The 21,039-nt window shown below is 40.6% G+C and overlaps 1 protein-coding gene across 1 annotated transcript in view; it reads right to left on the bottom strand.

Annotated features, from left to right (window-relative positions):
- The window catches only part of T265_15538 (hypothetical protein), a gene marked incomplete at both ends in the record, with an annotated part of 127,460 nt that overhangs the window by 81,027 nt on the left and 25,394 nt on the right, over positions 1 to 21,039 (bottom strand). The window contains one exon of the mRNA XM_009178537.1: positions 17,593 to 17,711. Coding sequence (XP_009176801.1) covers positions 17,593 to 17,711 — 119 coding nt within the window. The remainder of the gene's footprint in view (positions 1 to 17,592; positions 17,712 to 21,039) is intronic.

The following is a 21,039-nucleotide window of genomic DNA, read 5'->3' as shown; positions in this document are numbered from 1 at the left end:
CCGCGACGGGTGTACATCAGTGCTTGAGTTATTCATGCAAGTAGTTTCTCAATTAAGGTGCACAGCCATTCATAGGCAATTAGCTGTTCAGGGGGCCGGGCATTCAAGTTGCCTGTATTGTAAGAGATTGGAAATGTTTTCCAAAGTTTTACTTGCTCGATTCCTTCACGCCTACCCAAATTTCGAAGATTCCAACAACGACGTTCTCCTCGACGTGCTATAAGAACATTGGTGATGCTTAAGATATTCATCTAATTAAAAGCAATGTAGCCACCAGCAAGCAGGAAATGCGAATACACCAAACCGATTCAAACCGCTGTCCATACTTCAATGACAAATTTTCCGTCCATGGCCGGAGAGAAAGTCAATATACACGTCAAAATTAAACACACCTAGGCAGTTGCCAGGCTCCTCTACACGCTCGGGGCATTTTTATATCACTGATGAATACATCAGGATGAGATTCTCAAGGTCCTCCCCACAAAAGTGTGGGAATCGGGATCCGTAGTTGACTACTACGATATATAATTCGTCCAACCATTAAAAATCACAATTACGCTAGGATGACAAGCGAGTAATCAATGATAGAAAACTACCGAAGGACCATTGAGTCCGGTTTCACCTCCACGACACCTTAATTTATTGGATATCATAAAAAAATTATACATTTATGTGAAGGAAACACATATTATTGACCATTTTCAGTTAACCAATACTGTAATCAAACACATTTTCATACACATTCCAATAACATAACTTTGTCTAAACTATGTTCTACCATTTTTTTATTATTTTTATATTTCTAGCCGCCGCATTCGTCTCATTCTCCTCTCAACGCGCCAGATTTTATTTGCTGCCCAAAATTTAAGGAGATGTAATCCGTCACGTTTCTTATGCATGTTTCCAATCGCTGCACTTCATTAAAGCTGCTCAAGTGTTTAAGTAACTAGTATATTTTTTACAGGTGAATATTGCTCAAAACGGTGAGGGCCCAACAAAAAAAACCCTCACAAAGTTTTAGCAGTATTCTGGAGAACCCTGTCTATGAAACTGTAATGCTCGTTCGAAGTTAGTTGATTCGAGATTTTCTCTTCTAAGAACTTGTCTGATATCCATTTATTTGGCCTCCTCTGGTCGAGAATTTTGATGTGCCTACCATGCTATCTATTCAGCTATTTGTCTGAAAGCCCGAATGCACTGAATAGCTCACAGGATAGAAGCAACACTGCATGAAGCATCGTCATGGCACGATTGCTTGTAAAAATTCACGTAACGAGACGAATCCTCCGGCACGTATCAGGCGTTTGTGGCTCCAGCATGTGCGGATATTCTGATAGATGGTTAAATCATTTGGTACCACTACAACATCTCTCCAAGCGCCCAGATTCATATGGCTCTTATTGGAGAAGCATATGCTTTTTCAAGTATGTGCATCGAACGCATCTGCAGTTCTAGCACATTTGCCACAATGTTACATTTTCTGAGTTTACACCCTAGGGTGACCGTTGACGTGCATTTATTATGCGTTCTTCGTGAAACAGTACTCTAAGACCTGCCTTCATTGTCCTGGGCTTACCGGAGTGACGACATCAGCAAAAGGTGAAAAGCTTTTAGATAAAAATACAAGCATACCAACGCAGAGGTTTCCAATTGGTTGTGTCGGGTTCTGCTGACCACAATCTCCATAATGCCCCCTTATTACCATGAACGCCGCTCTGGATGCCTGTTTGAGAGCCTTATGCTTGGTCAAAACAGAATAAATCAATGAACGTGCAAACCGGCTGATCCGTTGATCACTGTCGTGTACAAGCGGGCACAAAAAGTGATACTAAATACAACTCATCGGTCAAGGACGAAGGAAGAACAAACAATGAAATCTGTCTCCACGAGAACGGTTATCTGATTGGCTGTTATATAGTCCCGTTACGTTCAGAGCTGGTTCTCCTAATTAAATCCCCATTTCGTTCCATGACATTCATTTCAGACGATTTCTTCAGTAAGTTTCAGCAGCCGCATGTATTTCTCTTCGCTTTCCGGACATACTTGTAGTCTTTTATTGAACCCACCAAAAGTTTGAACTACCTACCAATGTTCTACGACCTACTCATCCAATGAGGATGTTCAGCAGAAATCTCCGTAAGCGGCCTCTTCGTACAAATAGGCGACTTTTCTGCCACTGACCTGAACCTAACCGGAGGGCAGTCAAATTTTTGCCTGCCAGAAAACAAAACAAAATTTGTCCTAGTTTACCCGTGCCTAATAACACCACGCAGAAAGAAATCATTGCACATTTCGGTCTTTATATTCAACTTTGAAAATAGCGAAAAAGATGTTATTTTATGTTTTTTCCTTCAGGTGCTTTGAAGCGTGAGTGAATAACTATAATTGATTTGAACGCGAATGCCGTGAAAATTTTTAGAGTCAATCATGTATTGATTTTGCTTGATTCTTATACTGGATGACTTCCTCCCAAATATCCTTTGAACTCAATAGAATTCGGTAAGTTTTATGGACCATTTGACTTTGACCAATTTTTATGCCAAAACGTCTTTCCATTTTCTAAAGGCTTAATTTTTTACGTAATCGAAGAAAATAACACCAACGGCGAACAATTTAATCCAATTGAAGCTTCGCATGAGTAGTCCCCGTTTAAATTTAAAAGTGGTTTTTGACTAAAAAGGTGAATAACATTTTTCCGAAGTCCAACAGTCTTCGGAATGTGAAGTCCCCACACGAGGGACCAGTCTAGGCCACCTCGTTTGCGTAATGTGTAGCTGCGAACTGTGCGGCACAGGAATAATGTAATCAGTTCCACAAACGTAGAAACTATTCCATCACTCGGGATGATAAAGAAAGGCCACGGTAAATTTGAGATCACGAGTTTCAAACTCCGAGATTCAGCGTGGTCTCCACAGCTGATGATTCTGGGTAGGTTTTGTCGGATTTATCGTGCCGAATAATGAATCATACAGTTTGTAGCGACCTACTAAATCAAAGAAACTGCAACTTCTTTCATCATTCAAAAATCTCGCCGTACTCTGTGATGTGATCCCTCTGCCCTTTTTTCCACTGCAAAATAAAAAACGTGGTCCAGGGTAAGTTTGAGAGAAATAGATTTGAAAAGTTACTGTTATTATTAAAATATTAAATCGTTTTTTCCCTTAAGTATGGTTGTGGTCTTCTATGACTTACCTATTATTTTGGTACGTGTCACAAAATTGCAAACCCATTAAGAAGACGGCGACGCGAGCAATTCAACATTTATTGTCATTTGTTTTTGGAAAGCAAGGTCACAAACAAAAAGTGTATGTAAGCGACGATTGTGAAAGGTTAGCACGATTTTTATTTGATGAGGGAGAACGCCACAATGCTTTAGTAATTACCTGTTTATTAAGCAAAACCATGAAAGAATATGTTTGTGGACTAGCAGAGGGCAAAGACAAATGACGACACGGAATTGAATGCAAACCGACATCTAAAAACGGTGGTTAATTATGGGTGACTTATGGATATCGATCAACACTCTGTTGCTAAATGCGTTTTGTTTTTTTTCGGGACTCTCCGTGAAACGTTGATCCGCAATGCGCCGATGCGTCGCAAAAACAATGAAAATATGACTTGGCAGCCGTTCTGTCGCAAAATTTATACAATTCTAATGGAAATAGTTCGAGGGTTTTCGCCAACAACTCATTGGTATTTGTACTTTTCAGGACAGGATATATGTAAGTTTTGCCCAAAGTTAACAAAGTTTGCGACTTATTTGATCTTACTATGGGATTATCTGGCCTCATGCTTATGAAAGATGATGGATCTTTGATTTGCTCGCTTTCTAAATTATCTGTGTCTAGACTCACGCGGGCTACGCTGAGCCATGAGCCAGTGCCTTGAGGTGACTTCGGAATTGTAAGCTAACCTGCTAACAGTAAACGATTATAGGTTAACGTTTATAACGAACCAAAATAAATTTTAGTGTCCATCTGGGCTTCCGCATTTATGCAGCAAAAATTTGAATTTGATGCGGCGAGACGTGGTGCTATGACACGATTTCTTCGAACATGCACATGGCCATATTTTCAACAGTTGTCTTAATTCGTACCCAGCTGCGTGAACGAATTCGCAGAACCAATGTGCTCAGGTTATTTCAGAATGACAAAGTTACTCCTAAAAAGCTGACTGTTAACACCGTCTTTAATTGCTGCTGTTGTGTCCGGTTGAAGAACACTTACATTGATATTGATTGCTTGTTACTTACTGTCTTCTCAGCTGCGCCTCACAACATATTGTACGCTTGCTCAAATATGTCGCCATTAGCTGAAACGTGGTTTGGACAAAAGTGCGAAAATTTATTGTTACATTTAGGCAACGCATGCGAGCCGTTTTATTTTTATGTGCGATGATTTTTCTGCCCACGCAACTGAGAGTTTTCTATGGTTGGTTCCATTTTCAGTGAGGTTTAATTCTGGCTTACACTGAAGGCACTCAAGAGCTTCCATGTGGGTACCTCGGGTGCAAAGCCTAAAATACACGCATTAGAATCTAACCAAAGCTTATGAATAATCGATCAAAATATCTTCACCGATTAGGTTAGTACAAACAACGAAAGCATTTAACGAAAAAAATTTCAAAAATTATTTTTTTATTTATTAAGGCGGCATTCTGTTAGCACATGAAGGATTCGGTCTTCAACCTTCATCAATGCGCGCGGTATTAATGTAACGGTGATACTACCGATAAAGGGCGTGCGCGCAGTATGTGTTTTCGTAAATCCCGTTCGCGTCTCTTGAAAATTCATCTCTGTTACGGAATTTGTGGAGTCGCTTGGTAGCATTTGTCTGGATTTGAGCAACAGTCAGTGATTATCCCGGAAAGTTCAGGAGGACGCGTTCAAGAAGAAGATGGATATTCAGTTTTTGTAAACAAGATGCTTCTTAGAGCTTTGCTCCACTACCAATAGTCTGTAACTGTTCAGTCGATGTTTCTCTAGTGATCAACTCTGAGGCGCAGGTCGTCTTACTTTTCTCCATTTTCACCGCTTAGGTTAGCACGAACAATAAGAGAATGCAAACAAAGCGAAGTTGCTTCAAAAATTACTTCTTGTTTATTATTCTGTTACCACATATGTGATCCTGTCCTCAACCGTTATCAACACAAGAGATACGAGAATGTTACACAAATGACACATTAGCCAAATCTTGTCTCCAATGCGATTTTTAAGCTAGAAGTGTTAAAATTAAACATACGGGGGGACCAGCAAGCTTATCTTCGTCAGAGGTTTCGGCCACCCATCATGTGCCGTGAAACTGACCCGTGTGAGATGTATTCGGCCTCAGAAATGATTTCACAATTTGCTTCAGATGTCGAGTGTCGATTCATACAGTTTGTCACTTACCTATGCTTTTCAGCAATGAAAATGTGTAAGTCCACAGAAACGCATCGCATTGATTGAGAAAATTTTCTTTGAAAAGATTATAGCTTCCCGAGTAAGTTATTACTTGCAGTTTACAAGTTTGTGTTGGAAAATACTTGGCATCATTAATGAAAGTCCGGGGTGAAGCGCAATGATTACCGAAAGCTCCTCTTGTCGTACCATCGCAGAGCATATTTTTGGACAGGAGAGATCTCAAAGTAGGCGGCTGGAATTTGGTGCATATCAACCAGTGGACGCCACGATCAGCCATACTGGATTACCTGAAAATAACTCGGTTTGACCGATATTTGTTCTCTGAAGTGGAATCCCAGGCGAATATGGCGGAAAATCCAGTCTGTTCAAGGCTGTTGCACAAACTAAAAATAAAAGCACCTAATTGTAATTACTGCAGTATTAGGGGAACAAATTGACGAATAAATCTGCTAAGAAATGATTAAGTGAGGGTAACGACGAGCCATCAAGCTGATAACTACTAACTACTACTACTAACTACTACTACTGCTACTAACTCTAAATCATTCAATTGAATAATTAGTTTGTTCTGTGACGAAACCATGCAGACCGTTTGTTGTCTCACAATGACTTTGTGAATCACAACTCATTGCTGTTCTACCAACCTCTCATACTTCGTCACTAAGTATCGCACCATTTTCTCGTCTTTATAAATTAAACAGACAATCGTTCAAAAATTCACTCGTATATTTTCATCAGTTACTGGTTGAGTTTGAATCCTGGAACATCAAAGGGCATCCTTCGAACATAGAAACAGGCGACTCACCCTCATAACATTGCTGCTGGGCCTCAAGATTGGAGCACGAGCATCAAAGGCAATGGGAGATAAAATATGATTATTTCTAATGACTACAGCTTCATCACGTTGCATACCCACAAGGATCGATGCGAAATTACTGGAAATCCATAAGTAGTTCAGATATATGGAGGTTCATTTTACGTGTGAAATTTGAGGCGGAAATTCAGCTGTCATGTTATATCTGCAGTTATATTTATCAGCAATGGAGAATTACACACGTAAATCCCACGGCTATCATAGATGTTCAAGTCGGACCCCCATCAAATTTTGCTTTCAACTTATCCTGAAGTGAACAGTAGTTTCTCATTCGGAACGTCGCATTAGCTCTGAGAATGTCTGCAAAGCACGACAAATATGTAAACGGAAATACCTTCCCTGAGTTCACGTCTTCGAATTTTTGACCTCAAATTTACAATGGATTCCATGAGGAATACTCATGTTGAAATGTATTTTCCAAATGAATCTAGGTCAGTTAATCGGAAGAAAACATCTAGAGACTGCTCAAATATGAAGGTGTAGATACTGTCGCTTTATCCAGAATATAGTCATACTTCGGATTTTTGCTGTTTCAGACACCTGCCAATACCTAGACATGGTGATTCCTTAATCACATCTGACTAGGTTGGAGCAATACAGTATCTACGGAATTCGTAAAATCAAAGTCTTTTAAGGAATATGTGGATGGACACTTTTCCTATATGCTAACGGAGGACTAGCGCCATAGCAACCACATATTCAAGATTTGCTTTCATTGAAGGCCTCTCTTTGAGGATACGCACAATTTCGGTTGCATTTCGTGGCAGGTTTGTATAGCTATGATGCACGCTCTATGAATTTGATCTACTACGTCCTTAGAAGAAACGATGATTAAGAAGAAGAGCAAAATGTCGTGGGGTTTTTATGTTTGATTAACAAAACGACAGGATGCGACATACTCCTCTTCGATGTCCACGTCTGTCAACTGATTTTGTCTTTCGCCGCGCTGCTGGCAAATCGTCCCTTCTTAGGCTTTTTGGAGGATACTCCAAAATGCAGTGGGGCACAATTCAACTGCGGATCAAAGGGGCACACAGGTTTCTGGTTCATATCTTGATCTGCTAAGGTTATAGACTATGACTCCATATTCTGATAACATTTTGAGATATTTCATTCCTTGAATGCTTCTCAGGGCAGTTTCCGAATTGATGTTCATCCAATATGCTTTCACTTGGGTCTCGGGCCAAGTAACACGCGCATGGAGTGTGTGAGATTCTTTCGAGCAAATAACTTGTCCATACGATACGGGAACCCCTAAACTTGTTTTCGGTCTTCAAACTTTGCATTTCTAGACTATCGCGAGATTCGTAAGTAGAAAAAACAAATTATTTCTGCTGTATTTGTTTTTCCTGTGAAAAACGCGTCAACGGAGTCTAACGGACAAGTTGAGTGTACACAATGGCACCTTGTTTGGCCCTGCGTTACGGGTCCCAGTAGACTAGAATGAAGTCAGTTTAAGACTGCATTCGTAGTGTGTGCACATAACTCGCTACACCACGTTCTACGCGCCTCGCGTACTATCTGCTTTATATTACTACTGCCGGCAAAAGGCGGCTAATCGCATAGCCCTGAGTCTCATTCATCTATGCCTTTATTGGTAGGGTTAGTTTATGCTGACGTGGACTGAATCATAGCATTTCGCAGATAATATTGTAGTTTCTGTTCAACAACCACCATTCCAAAGTAAAGCGAGTCGTCACAATGCTTTACAAAGTTAAACAGACCAGTGCAGACCAGTTGAAAGGCCAAAACCAATTTTGGCTTATGTCAGAAATGCAACCCATAAACAGCCTAGTTGAGTCTCCGAAATTTTGTTCATTTGTGCTATAAAATCACAAAATTGACGTTACGGCATTCAAGCGCTGACGTCCGCGTCCAAAACTTTTATTCTTTTCAGAAAATAAGCCTAGTTGATGAACCTCAAGCATTCTTGTGCATTGTCTATATTATCAACTTTTGACAGCTAACATGTATGCGAGCAAAAGCCCTTCGCGTTCGCACATGCTAGTCCGGTCGCTCGGCGCAATCAATACATTGGGAATGAAATCTCAAAGGGCAAATTTCAACAATCTGTGCTTTTCCGAGAAGCGATCGCACAGTTGAAAGGAATATTGTATTTAATATCAGCATTGATATAATCAATTTATGTATTAATATTGCAAATATCTAATTAAATATATGATTAGTATACGCATATATTATCACTAAAATTGATATTAATGTAATATTAATTTTGGCATGAATTTCAAGTGTGCGCTTGCATGTTAGGAGATAGATCAAATCGTACATATTATATATATCAATATAAATATAGTATTATCGCAAATAAATAGTAAATATTCACATTAATATTAAAAGTTTTATGCCTCCTAAGTGTGCACTTTCTTTTCAGGAGAAAATCGAAAGGTGAAATTTGCTGGAATATCTTGAAAAAAACAAAGGTGTCAAATATATGATTACCATGGCGTCCAAAAGTTGTAATGGAATATTTTCAGAATGCAGCCGGAATTAACAGTGACAAATACAGTTATTCTTGTTCATTTCTCATATAGTGGATTAGGTAAATTTCAGTAACATTATGTTGGTCAGTCATCTGCCGACCACTGTTGTCCGAACTTCTTGCTTCGGACCTGCCAGTGATTCCCAAGAATAGAGTATTCACGGTCATTTGAGAATCCAGAGATATAATACCTTCTCATGGTAACACGACAAGACTTGTGTGGTTGTGGACAGCATGTCATAGAATGATGAGGGATGGTATGAAAAAGAACGAGCAAGCCATGTTTTCGGCTACAAATCGAAGTCTGATTTGCTGGCAACTCCAAGAAAATATAAGCTTCATCGTTGATTCTCCTCCATAATCCATATTCCAGTTGATGATTATGATAGTAGGTTCGGATTTGCTCATGTGGCACTCGTGTATCAAACTTTGCTCTCTGTTAAACATGGTCGAAGTTTCGGTGTGAGGGGCCTCCTTCCAAGCACAATAATGAGCTTTCATGTGGAATGAATTTGATGTTTGTCGGTTGACAACAACTAATGTGAGAAACAATCCCGGTTTGGAACGGAACCCTACATGCTTCCCGAGGGCATATTTTGTTAGTGTTTTGAAATGAGATCAGTTATGATCCAAAGAGAGATATAAACTAGATAAAACCACCGTGAACGTTGTGAGATTCGCTTAAAGTCTATGGAAGGGGTGCGGCTGGAGACGTGTGGAGGCAAAATTGTCCGAGCAAGCGGATCATTCATCGAGCGGTGGCGCTCCTCGTGGTCGCTCAGGCAGCCATCACACTCAGAATCGCGCAGGGAGGTCATGTGGTACTATGTTACGATGGCAGAAACGAAGAGGTTTGTTTATCCTTTAAAACAAGAAGCAACTGTGATGTTTTCCAAGAGGATGGCGCGCAAATTTCTGAACGCACCCTACTGAGACAGTGATGCGTTAACTTGTATAAGCTTACAGTTTTTGATGAGGCGTATTCACAAAGATTACCGGAGGCATTCTCAGCGCACTAATCGAAGAAGGCTAAGATTTGCGTGAAGCGTTTGGAAATAAATCCAAGCTTTGACCGACGTGACCGCCGTGTCCGGTATCAGAGCATATGCAAGAAATCGAAGAAGGCTAAGATTTGCGTGAAGCGTTTGGAAATAAATCCAAGCTTTGACCGACGTGACCGCCGTGTCCGGAATCAGAGCATATGCAAGAGGCCACAATGAGTGCTATTGTGGGGTCGATGACTGTTGTACAAATAAAAAAAACAATAATGCAAGAGAAAAGGCGCTTGTTCAGCGGCCGCGTTTGTGTCACGAATGGACTTCTGGACATCGTGGTCCAAGGGCACGGATAACAAAACCACACCACGCCTTCATATGTTGGGCGGCGATAGTTATGGAGGCGGCAAACTCAGTAGACAGACAGACATCAGCATGACATATGGGCACTAAGCGCGCGCAACAACCAAATAAATTTCATTCCCGTTGGTACCACATCTGAGTGGAGCGCCAACACCTCTTTAAAATGCCCACCCTAGCCCGCTGCCACCCAAAGGTATGCGTTCGTCGTGCCCAAAGAAACCCTCCTTAGCGGCCACTCGCAATTTCGAGAAGGAACAGCACGACTTGTTCTATTTACTGAGAGTAGACAGTAGACTGCAGCAGACATTTCGGTCGCAATCTCCTCATTGCAATCGTTATAAAGTGTACAGTATGTTTGCGGATGTGAACGGTTCACCAGTCCAGGATTTACAAAACTCTTACATGCGAGACATGAGCATCTTTCGCTCAGGTAATAAATCAAGTAACCCGTTGGATGACAGTGAATTAACACACAAGCAAGCAAAATCCAAGAAATCGTTATTCGAAAATTTCATCAAAAACGTATCGCCTGCAAGAAGCTCAGTGGCAATATATTCTGCCACCGTCCCAGGAATTACTCGTAGAGCTGATCGACTGTTCGTCGATGAAATTGCTCACCTACGAACCGAAGCAATGCCAATTTAGAGTTTTCCAAAACCGCATGATATAACTAAAGCGGATTTTCATGCTCTGGCGCGAAATACTTGTACTGGACTACCGGTTTATCTGCTGAATTCAATCTCAGTTAACAACGCTCTGATCGGGTGGATTTATTTTCCTTCTGGAATGTTTTCCACCGTCCGCGCAAGCTAGCCCTAATTTTCGGGACACTAAAAAGTGATGAGGTAAATATCGATTGAAGATCGTCTCGAATAACAAAAAATCATATATACGTTTGCTCACCGGATAAAATGTACTGAAAAATAAACGAACTTTGCTTACATTTGCAGAGGGTTTGCTGAAATCCATCGGCGACATTATCAAAGGTGAGTACGATAACAATCGAAAAATTATTGATTCAAAATACTCATGAGGGTATGCTTGTTTGAGTGACATATTTTATATTTGGTTTGCAAAGAAGCCTTTGTCCGATAAGCCTGCCTTTCATATCAAATGCTACCTACTACTGTCGAATGGGAAATTCCCTTGTGCAACACTGCGAAGCTGTTAACGTCGCGACAGGAAGCAGCTTGTCGGAGAGACGATGTCTTAGATACTATTTTGGAAATACACATCAAAATAAATGGTGCTCGAGGACATTGTACCCACTGATTTCAGAAGTCAATATAGTCTGCCAGATATTACGCCTTAAGGGCTGAAGGGCGGTCATCTTCATTCACTTCAGTAGTCTAAAAAGTAATTATCTATCCGATGTTTTATGCGGAAAATTTATGTGCTAAAAAGCGATATTTGATGCATTATTTGAACCACACGAAATCGGAGAAACAATATTCTCGGTTCAAAGTAATCAAATTATCGGAAGTTTATTTTTTCACTCGTATTCAATCAAAATCGAACAAAATTCAAACGCAATTACTTTCACAAACTTGGTCCGCATCCTAATTCAGCCGAGGAGGACATTCTGCGTGAGTAATACTTTTACAGATAAGGGGCAACCACTCATTTCATTGGTGTGTGCTGACAAGATAAGCTTTGCTATTCACGACAAGTTTACGTCGAAGTTTGCAAGACAAATGCATGTTTTGACTGACAATGAAAACAAAATATGGACGTCGAAATTGCGCGTTAAGCATCAATTCTTTTCTTTTAATTTGACTGAATTTAAGCGTATGAGAGGCACACAACTTCGTGTAACTGCGATTGACTTTGATGCTCACAAAAAATCGCTTCGCGGTGAATACACGCGAACCGTAGTTGCAGCCAAATTTCCTGGGGTTTGCTGATCTGAGAATTATTTTAACTGGACTTCCTAAACTCCTGTTGTTCCTACCTCATGTTTGTAATAAGATCCCGCGGGAAAACGGCCGCACAATGTTCCAAAATTCTCGACAATTTTACTGACATCAGTGGGGTGGTTTGAACGGTGTCTAGATTTGCACTCACTGGTAGTGTCAGAGAAAGCAATCTTAAGTAGGATTAAACTTACATTGTATGAGTAACTTTGCTGATATTGAACGGAACCGAAGTTACATGAATCCACTGGTGTGCCTTCGATGAAAGAGGAGCCAAACGGCCGGATGGTGGAATGGATCAAATCAGAATTTTCTGAGATCTTGAGATGCGGCCCATCGTACGCCGGGTTCAGGAGTCACATAGGCCGATTTTGGAAGCTGTGCATATTGAATTACATAGCTATGTTCTAGTAGCCTCGATCATAGTTCAATATGGCATAGGCCTGATGACCAATTCAGTATGTATGCCACAAAATTGCACTTGGGTTAAGAGTTCACAGCTTTTTCAGCATATATACCCTGTGTGGGAGATGCCTTGCCCAGCTACCATTCTGAGCATCATATCTGTAATCGTCAGAAATCCGACAACAAAAAGCAAGATTTGTCCATTTTCTTTGTTCCAATCGTGCCTCAAATGCGAATAAACGCACCTTAATAAGCGTATGCTCAAAAATGGCTCATGATACGGGAGTTGTTTCACCCACGATGCTACCACACCCGCTGACACACATTGGATACATTTACACAACAAAAGGTTCATTTAGAGCCATTTCTAATGTTCTTATGTGTCCTCACATGAATTCAACGCATCAAAAGGCGTAACGCAAACAACATTCATGTCACATGATTCATTTCCGGGTAGTTAGAATTCCGTTTCCACAGATAGGTATTTCAACCACTCTAATCCGAAAAAATCCCATACGGTACAATTACAGAATAAATGTTCGGTTGCACAGCGCCTAATCTGACGAACGAGTCTAGCAATGAACTTTGAAGTTGTATGGTCATGCACAGTGAATGTGGAGTGATGGTCCGCAAAAGCGTTTGTTATTTTGCGTGCCTGATCCACAATAGGGAGAGGCGGCAACCATGGACCTAAAAGCACTGTATGAAAGCGCGTACTTCCCATGTAACCCGCTACCCAATGTGATGGACCCGCGACTAATTGCGGCAGACTTTGAATACCAATGACGTTCCTATTGTCAGTTTATATCCAGCATGTCCGCGTCATCATCCGAAGCAGCAAGCACCTTCTCCATATGCATCTTCGTCACAAAATGTCTTCGAATAAATAATGGTTGTATGGCAACGAGTATTCAACAGTGATGCTGGTGCTCATGATGACGGCAAGGAGTGCCTGAGTCTTCTGACAAAGCAAACGGTCTTTCTGGCTACTAGAATTTAGGTTAGTTTTGGCGGAAGCCGCTCATTATTTCAACTTGGCGAACTTCATTTCTCAAAAAATTACTGTCTGATATCAGCGCAAATATGGACGGGCAGAATCACACTTGAGGCTTTCAACTCAATATAGCATCAGAAATGATGCATCTCTAATGTTTAGGCTGGGAATTCAAGACAACTGGTGTAACTCTGGATGCTGCTGATGAGGAATTCAAGTACTGTGTGGTTTCCTCATAACCCCACCAAGATTTAATGGGAGGTGTCTTTTATCACGGAATTCGTAGAAGTGCTTTACAGCGTTCACTTACAATTGTGTGATAGGCAGTGAATATCTAAGCCCTTCGAGAAGACACGTTCCAGAATAAGAGGGTTATTCGGTTTTCAAAAAACAAGGTGCCTTGAAAAGTTTTGCTTTTCTGTTTATTAGGCTGTAAATGTTTAGTTGGTGTTTTCTAACAAAGACCCCCGAGGCGGAAAGCTTTCTTCCTTTTACAGGTTTGTCCTACAGTTTTGATGGCCGTCAACAAAGGCTGAGTATATCTACTCGAAGTTGGAATGCGAGTTCGGACACTCTAACCAACGTTTCCCTGCGCTTGCTTGCCACTGGCATGTTTTTGACAATAACCGCTTATCAACTTTGTTTAATTTCAGTTGTGTGCAACGTATTGTGTGAGTGCCATTTAGCGGTTATTCAAATTGGTAATAGCTAAAATGTGGCACAACACTCCACTTCTATGGCGGCTGTTTTTGCAACCATTGACTTTGGTTAAATAATTCAGTTCGAAATATGCCGTACAAAAATATCCTCAGTAAATTTTAAATGATCCGCATTTTTGCACCACAATGAACGCTTCCTTCCTACAAAGGTAATGCTCATTTCATAGGTCAATTGAACGGTTACGTCTGGCTTACAGAAACATGGATGACCACCACACCAAGTAGAATTCGCTGCCCTGGGATTCAATACACTACAGAAAGCCTCATTCAATGAGCTTCGTTTACCCGAAATTTAAGGTTTTTTTCGTACATTAGATTCAACGTTTGTGGCACACCGTTCACAACAGCTTTCCGTGTGGTCGCATTTGTCCTTCTGTCTTGTTACTCGTCAAGAGGATGGCTGATGGCAATATAATCGGGCGGAAATTACATGTGTCAATGCATTGTAGGTGAGTACTATGAATCATGATATGATACTATGAATCACTGGATGCGAATCAAATATACCAGCCTGCTGTAGAGATTTTCAAAAAGGGTTACAATGCCATTTAGGTGCTGGTTCCCTCGTACAACACAGTATTGCTGTTCACGATTAAATTTGAAGCTGTAGTCGTGTTAGAATTTGAGATTATAGTCGGTGATTGTGAGTGAAGTGAAATATTGGCCGGATTGCGAAATATTGTCTCTGGCTTTTGAATATTATGTGGGTTAGAATATGGGTATTCTGGATTGAAACCGTGATAAGCGACTGACTCAAACAACCAGAAGTGTCTACATCGATATCTCGTACTTGGAAGAACCTTTGCAGCCTAATGCACTGTCAGATTAGAGAGTGAAATTCGAAAAAAACGCCTGGATAGTGAACTTTTGATCAGCTGACTCAGCGCTAACCTGTACTTCATGTATATATATATATATATATATATATATATATACATGAAGTACAAGTTAGCTCCGAGTTAATGCACGGAGTTAGAAAACTCGGTTAAAAGCTCGCTGAATTCTAAATATTTAAACACTTGTTTCTTCATGCCCATCTACAGATATTAGCAAATTTGCCGATGAAGGTAAGGTGTTCTTTAAGTATGAACTATGTTTCCAATTGCGTTTTGTTTATTTTGAGATAGAACACAGTGTAGCAAAACTGGCAGAATTGCGTGGTGACTTGAGAATTCAGTGAGAATTCAATGTTCATATCTAATCGCCAAATGAAAACCGCTAATTCTGGTGGTTTATAGAAAACAAAATGATTAAAGAAAAGTCGAAGCATTCGTTCTGGACGAAGTCGCTTGCTGAACTCCGCCCGTTGCATGTAGCTCTTTGCCCGTGGAACATTACATTACGTTCATTCCTCTGAAGTTTACGACAAACATCCGCATCGCAAATCCCGTCCGGTTTGAGGAACCGTGAAACATTCAAAAGCATTTGTTGACGAATGTGCGCAGGCATGTTGGAAACTTAGACAGACAGCGACATTTGCATGGAACGGAAGAAGCATTTGTCAAAAATTTAGTCAGATAGAGCTCAAAATCCCAAATTCTTAAGGCTAGCCGCTTTAAGTACGTCATTATCATCTCTTGGAAAATTCCATGCTGTCGCGATGCTTAGTTTTCAGTTTTTCAAGTAAGCATTAGTCTCATTTGGTAAACCCATCATCGCACACTTGGATTTCGAATGAACTGAATAAAAGCATTTGGGCCGGTACACGAGAACGTCCAGTACACATTCTAATAGCCCAGACCAGATTGATCTAATAAAATTATGGTTGTGTGCGTATGTTACTCTCTCATCAATAAGTACGGAACAAGATACATTGGAGAATGACGGAAATTTTTCGATCGCTCGCTTGACAGATACGGTTTTCCATCTATAACCTAAAGAATAAAAGCATTTGGGCCGGTACACGAGAACGTCCAGTACACATTCTAATAGCCCAGACCAGATTGATCTAATAAAATTATGGTTGTGTGCGTATGTTACTCTCTCATCAATAAGTACGGAACAAGATACATTGGAGAATGACGGAAATTTTTCGATCGCTCGCTTGACAGATACGGTTTTCCATCTAATAACCTAAACTAGGAGTTGAATGAAACAAATCATATTGCAAGATAGGTCTTCGTGAATGTTAGATTTTTCACCGTTTGGTCGTTGAAGGTTTCTTGCGGGCAGTTCACCACTGTCTATGTACACCCAATGAGTGGGAATTCGACAAAACGAGAGCGGCAAAGGCGGCCGCTCCGAAAATTATCAATTTTTGGGGTTTGATGAGTGCCAAGCTGTATACTTTGCAAACTCCCACTTGTGTCGAAAGCAAAATCCACAGGCAAGCACAGTGGCGATTTAGACACCCAACTTACTGCTTTTAATTATCATGAGTGGAGTGTGAATCTTTCGGGATTTCCGCATCATCTGCGCACAGCAACGTCTGTTCCCAGTGGGCGGCTGGTGAGCGTCTATCTGGAAAGTGCGAAACATATTACGAATTCGCACATAGTTGACTTTGCAAATCACCCCTTACTTGCTTCTCAAATGCTTTCACGCTTCAGAGAAAGCTGGCTTCAAGCAAACGTCTTCAAGTGTAACACACTGTAAGTCACTACTGAAACATACTGATACATATTTATTCAAACCGAATCCAACAGTGGTGATTTGATTCTCAGAATAACCAGGCACTGACCGCGCTGCACAAGACAATTAGAAAAGTTCTATATGACAAGCCAAAATGAAACAAGTGACCAAAATAGGATGTAATCACAAATAACTTCAGCGGTGAGCATGGATCATGTTGAGGATTCCGACAATCGCCGCGTGCGGATTTTTCCGCATTTAATTAGGCATAATCAACGTTATACGGAATCTCCTGCTACAGTTGTGACAAAACATATTTATCTACCGTAAAGCGTGAGAATGTAGCTCTTTTACGCAATGCTTAGTCACGTTCTAATTTACCACCAGGTGTATCCACCTGTCGCGTGATCCGTCGAGTACTGCCGTACTTTGAAATAAAAAACATGGTCCTGTCGCCTATGAAACAAACTCACTATTAGAGGATATACGCCGGAGTTTTTTCTGTGTGAAGGGTCTCTCGAAAGGTACATATGACTTTAGAATGTCATTTGTAGACTGTTTCACCGACGATGATTCGAACCTTTCTTCGACTGCCAAGTGACGAAAATTATTTTGTTCCGGGTTACTTATACTGCGTTCCCTCTTGCAAACGGAAATGACAGTCTGTAATAATCCAGAGCAGCAAATTACTAATCAAAGCGTCTTCCGTCATTTTTATAACACATTTGTTAAGTGTAGACAAATGGGAGAGGAATACTCTATTCAGAATTTTCCGCTTGAAGCCTATTTCTGGCCTGCAAACTACAGATAAGTGATAGCTCTGGGTGAAGAACTGCTCGCTTACGAAGCAAACTCACAAGCAGAGAATATTCGGCTGAGTTTTTCTCTGTGACGGGTCTCTCGAATGGTACAGATGACTTTGGGGTGTCATTTCTAGACTGTTTCTCCGATGATGATTCAGACGACTTCTCTTTGACTGTCGAGTGGCGAAAAATATGTTGTCCCGTGTTAATTATACTGTATTCTCTTTTCCACCGTGGAATTCTAATAAGTCTAGTCCTGTTAAATATTCTCGAATAAATAACTTTATTTACTACAATTGGATCATGCGTTTTGCAAGGTAGGATGGTCAGACAGCCAGCTAATGCGTTCTAAGTTTGTCTCATTTGATTAGTCACAATCCATAGTTTCTAAACTCCATACAATCTGTCGTTAGCCTGCTCATAATGGCTTCGTTTGTCTTGTCATCAGAAAAGTCTTCGTAATGCGGCCCTTGGAAATACACTGGATCTTTTTTCTTTCCTTACATCTGCAAGGCATTTTCCGCTTATTGATTGCGGATATGGCTACAAGTGAGTGCTTCCAGGAGATCATGGTCACATGACCAACACATGGTTTTGTTCAATGCAAAATCTAGATAGACTTGTGGTGAGCTTCTAATCCACAGCTGTCGGGACTCGCGCGGACGCACGATCCTGACACTTTGTACTCGCATTCTATACATGAGGAGAGACAAAAAATTAGTTGCTTTACCATGATTCCGGCTCCGCTACTGAATCTAGTGCGTTAAGCTGAATCACTGTTTTCTCCTAAGGTATCAACGATATCAATGTTCATCTGAAACGATGCGATCACGTTCCCGAGGACACACATTATGTTCATTGAAGTACCCCCGCCTTCCGTCGATGCGCAGAGCACCAAACGATTTAAAATGTGCAAGGTGCACCACTCAATTGAAATTCAAAGCCATAACCGGATGAAATCTTTTGAAGGTCGAAATAACTGGCGCCAAGCCGTTGCGACTTGCAACCGTTGTACTCAGATCCTTCAAACACTTGGCAGACCGAGTTTATGAAAACGGTTAGGTGTCTCTCAAGAGTAAGGCGCTACATGTCTGAAATACGTACGCAGCTAACTGTTTCCCTTGTTTATGGTATTTTGCGAGAAGATATTCACCTGTGATTCTCCGCCTAAGTTTCATTTATTCACCACTAAATAGCTCAGATTACACGGGACATCTATAACACCATTTCGAATTTGATGTCTGCTTTTCCGAACAGAATCGAAATCCGAAATTTGCGAAAGCCCCTCAAAGCTCAGATACCATTCCGGTCATCAAAATATTCTTTTTCCGAAAATCAGTTCTAAGGCTTAAATTGTACCGACTTCGACATTCTTGAGAACTTGCGTAAGTGCCGTCAGATGTCATGTATTTGTATGAGTGCGCTCGGATGTACTTGAACAAAGCAACCCGAAAGAAGTTTGGTATGCCCGTTTGGTCTGCTTTAACTAGTTACTAAAACCAAAGGTCTTAATTCTTTTGGCTTATCATATTTCGAAGTGCTAAAATCTTTAATGGACAGCAAAAACACACATATATCTAGGTTTGCACAGTTTTTAATATGGAATGCCGGATCCTTCTTTCTAAAATCATCTGATGGGCAACGTTATAGCCCATTTAGATGAGTCTTAAAGAAACCAGACAGCAGGTTTCCTACACTAATTTTACTAAATTCCAAAAAGTTCTCTTTGCGACTCTAGAGATATGGGAATTTTCAGTTCAGAAACCTCTCAAAGCATTGGTGAGTTAATTTCATCGCAATAATTTATATTTCTCGGCATATATCTGCCTATTTGCGATTCCCTTTTGTTGCATGTGTTGAGTGCTGAACGTAGAAAACAGGATATCTGGTTTTGTCCAAACACACTTGCATATTAAATCGATTCGTGTGGATCAGATGATTCATGGAAGGGCGGCAAATATCGTTTAATTTTGCTATCGCTGAAATTGCTGATAACGCTAAAAAATTCAACGACAAGTTTCGTTCTTCGCGACGCTCACCTGATCAACATAGCCCACAGTTTTCGTCGGTTTCATGTATTCCATAAACACCGGATTGCACATATACTCGCTTTCAAATGGCTTTGATATTGATGAGCGGCCAAGTTGAATCTTCCGTTGCGCTTCCTGTGGACACCAACGTAGCTTGCAAACGAGTACGCAAACGAGTACGATTGCATAAAATATGCGATTGAAATGAAAACCCGGGACTGCGGTAACTAGCTAGATCCCAAGGAGTGTGAAACCTGTCAGGAATCGCCAAACATCCGTCAGCAAACTGATGACTAGTGTTCCGTCAAGATACCATATTACACTATTTAAAATATCACAGCACCACGAAATGGGCGTTTGCACCACAACCGGATGAGGAAGAACACAGACGAGGGACAAATTTGGGTCCCTTGTCAAAACCAGTATAATTCACAAAAAGTATTTTCACCTGCCAGTTGCCATATCATTTAATTCCTATAGAAAAATGTGACCAAATTTCCAGAATTGATCTAGGCAGCAAAATATTCGAGTGTCATCGACCACCAAACAAACATTTGCCTGACACGATACGCTGACCAAAAATTAAAGTGAGGTTAATCCGATTGTGACCTGAGATTTCATAGACATGGAGTAATATCACGCTTTCAGTAAGGTCAGATAACTGTTCATCTTAAAGAATTTCTAATTATTTACTAGACTGTCACGTAGAACACCCAAAAACGAAAATGCTATTTTTTATACCAACCTACTGTACAATACTTCAGAATATCATACTATGTTTTACGATGCTATATTTCCAAATTTATAAACTGCATATTACATTCCACACAGCTTTATTTCACCTAATTCCACGGAAATTCTTTAGAAACTACTGCGTACCTCCGGCAGGAATCAGCATTATAAACGTCCCATGTCCAGCGTTACGTAGACAACCAACTTTTCTGAATAGGTTAGCAAGTTTTTGGAGAAAGATGAAAAAAATAACGCTAATAAATTGTAGCGGACCCGTACCTTATAAACGTGTTCGGGAAAATGAACGAGCAAAATTAGCCAATACAAAATCACAAAATCGCAATAGGGCAAGAATAATAAGTCAAGGTAGGACTCGCGAATGCGTTGATCGAATAGTCTACTACGCCGATCCAAGTGCAGTAACCGGCTGTGAGGGAAATATTCACTTGTAGAAATTTCCCACGGATGAATTGCGTGTTAGTGGTATATTCCACGAGAGGTAAGTTAATCGTGGCTAAAATGTGCCGCGGTGATTGAATGTGACCTTCAGCTGCTAACACAAACACTGAGAGCTCGTCCCATTGGTTCAGCAAGTCAGCAAACAGTCCAACAGAGCGTAAATCCACTCACTCAGCAAGTCGCGCCGACAAATTGTGTATCTGTACCATTAAAACAAACGTCGTGATAAAATATGTATGACAGTTAAAAAATATAGTTGAAGTTTAATAAATGGTAAATA

The sequence above is a fragment of the Opisthorchis viverrini genome (genome assembly GCF_000715545.1).
Source record: "Opisthorchis viverrini unplaced genomic scaffold opera_v5_584, whole genome shotgun sequence".
In the NCBI taxonomy this organism is placed as follows: Eukaryota; Metazoa; Platyhelminthes; class Trematoda; order Opisthorchiida; family Opisthorchiidae; genus Opisthorchis; species Opisthorchis viverrini.
The sequence above is the reverse complement of the archived record's forward strand: the minus strand, read 5'-3'. Positions and strand labels throughout refer to the sequence as shown.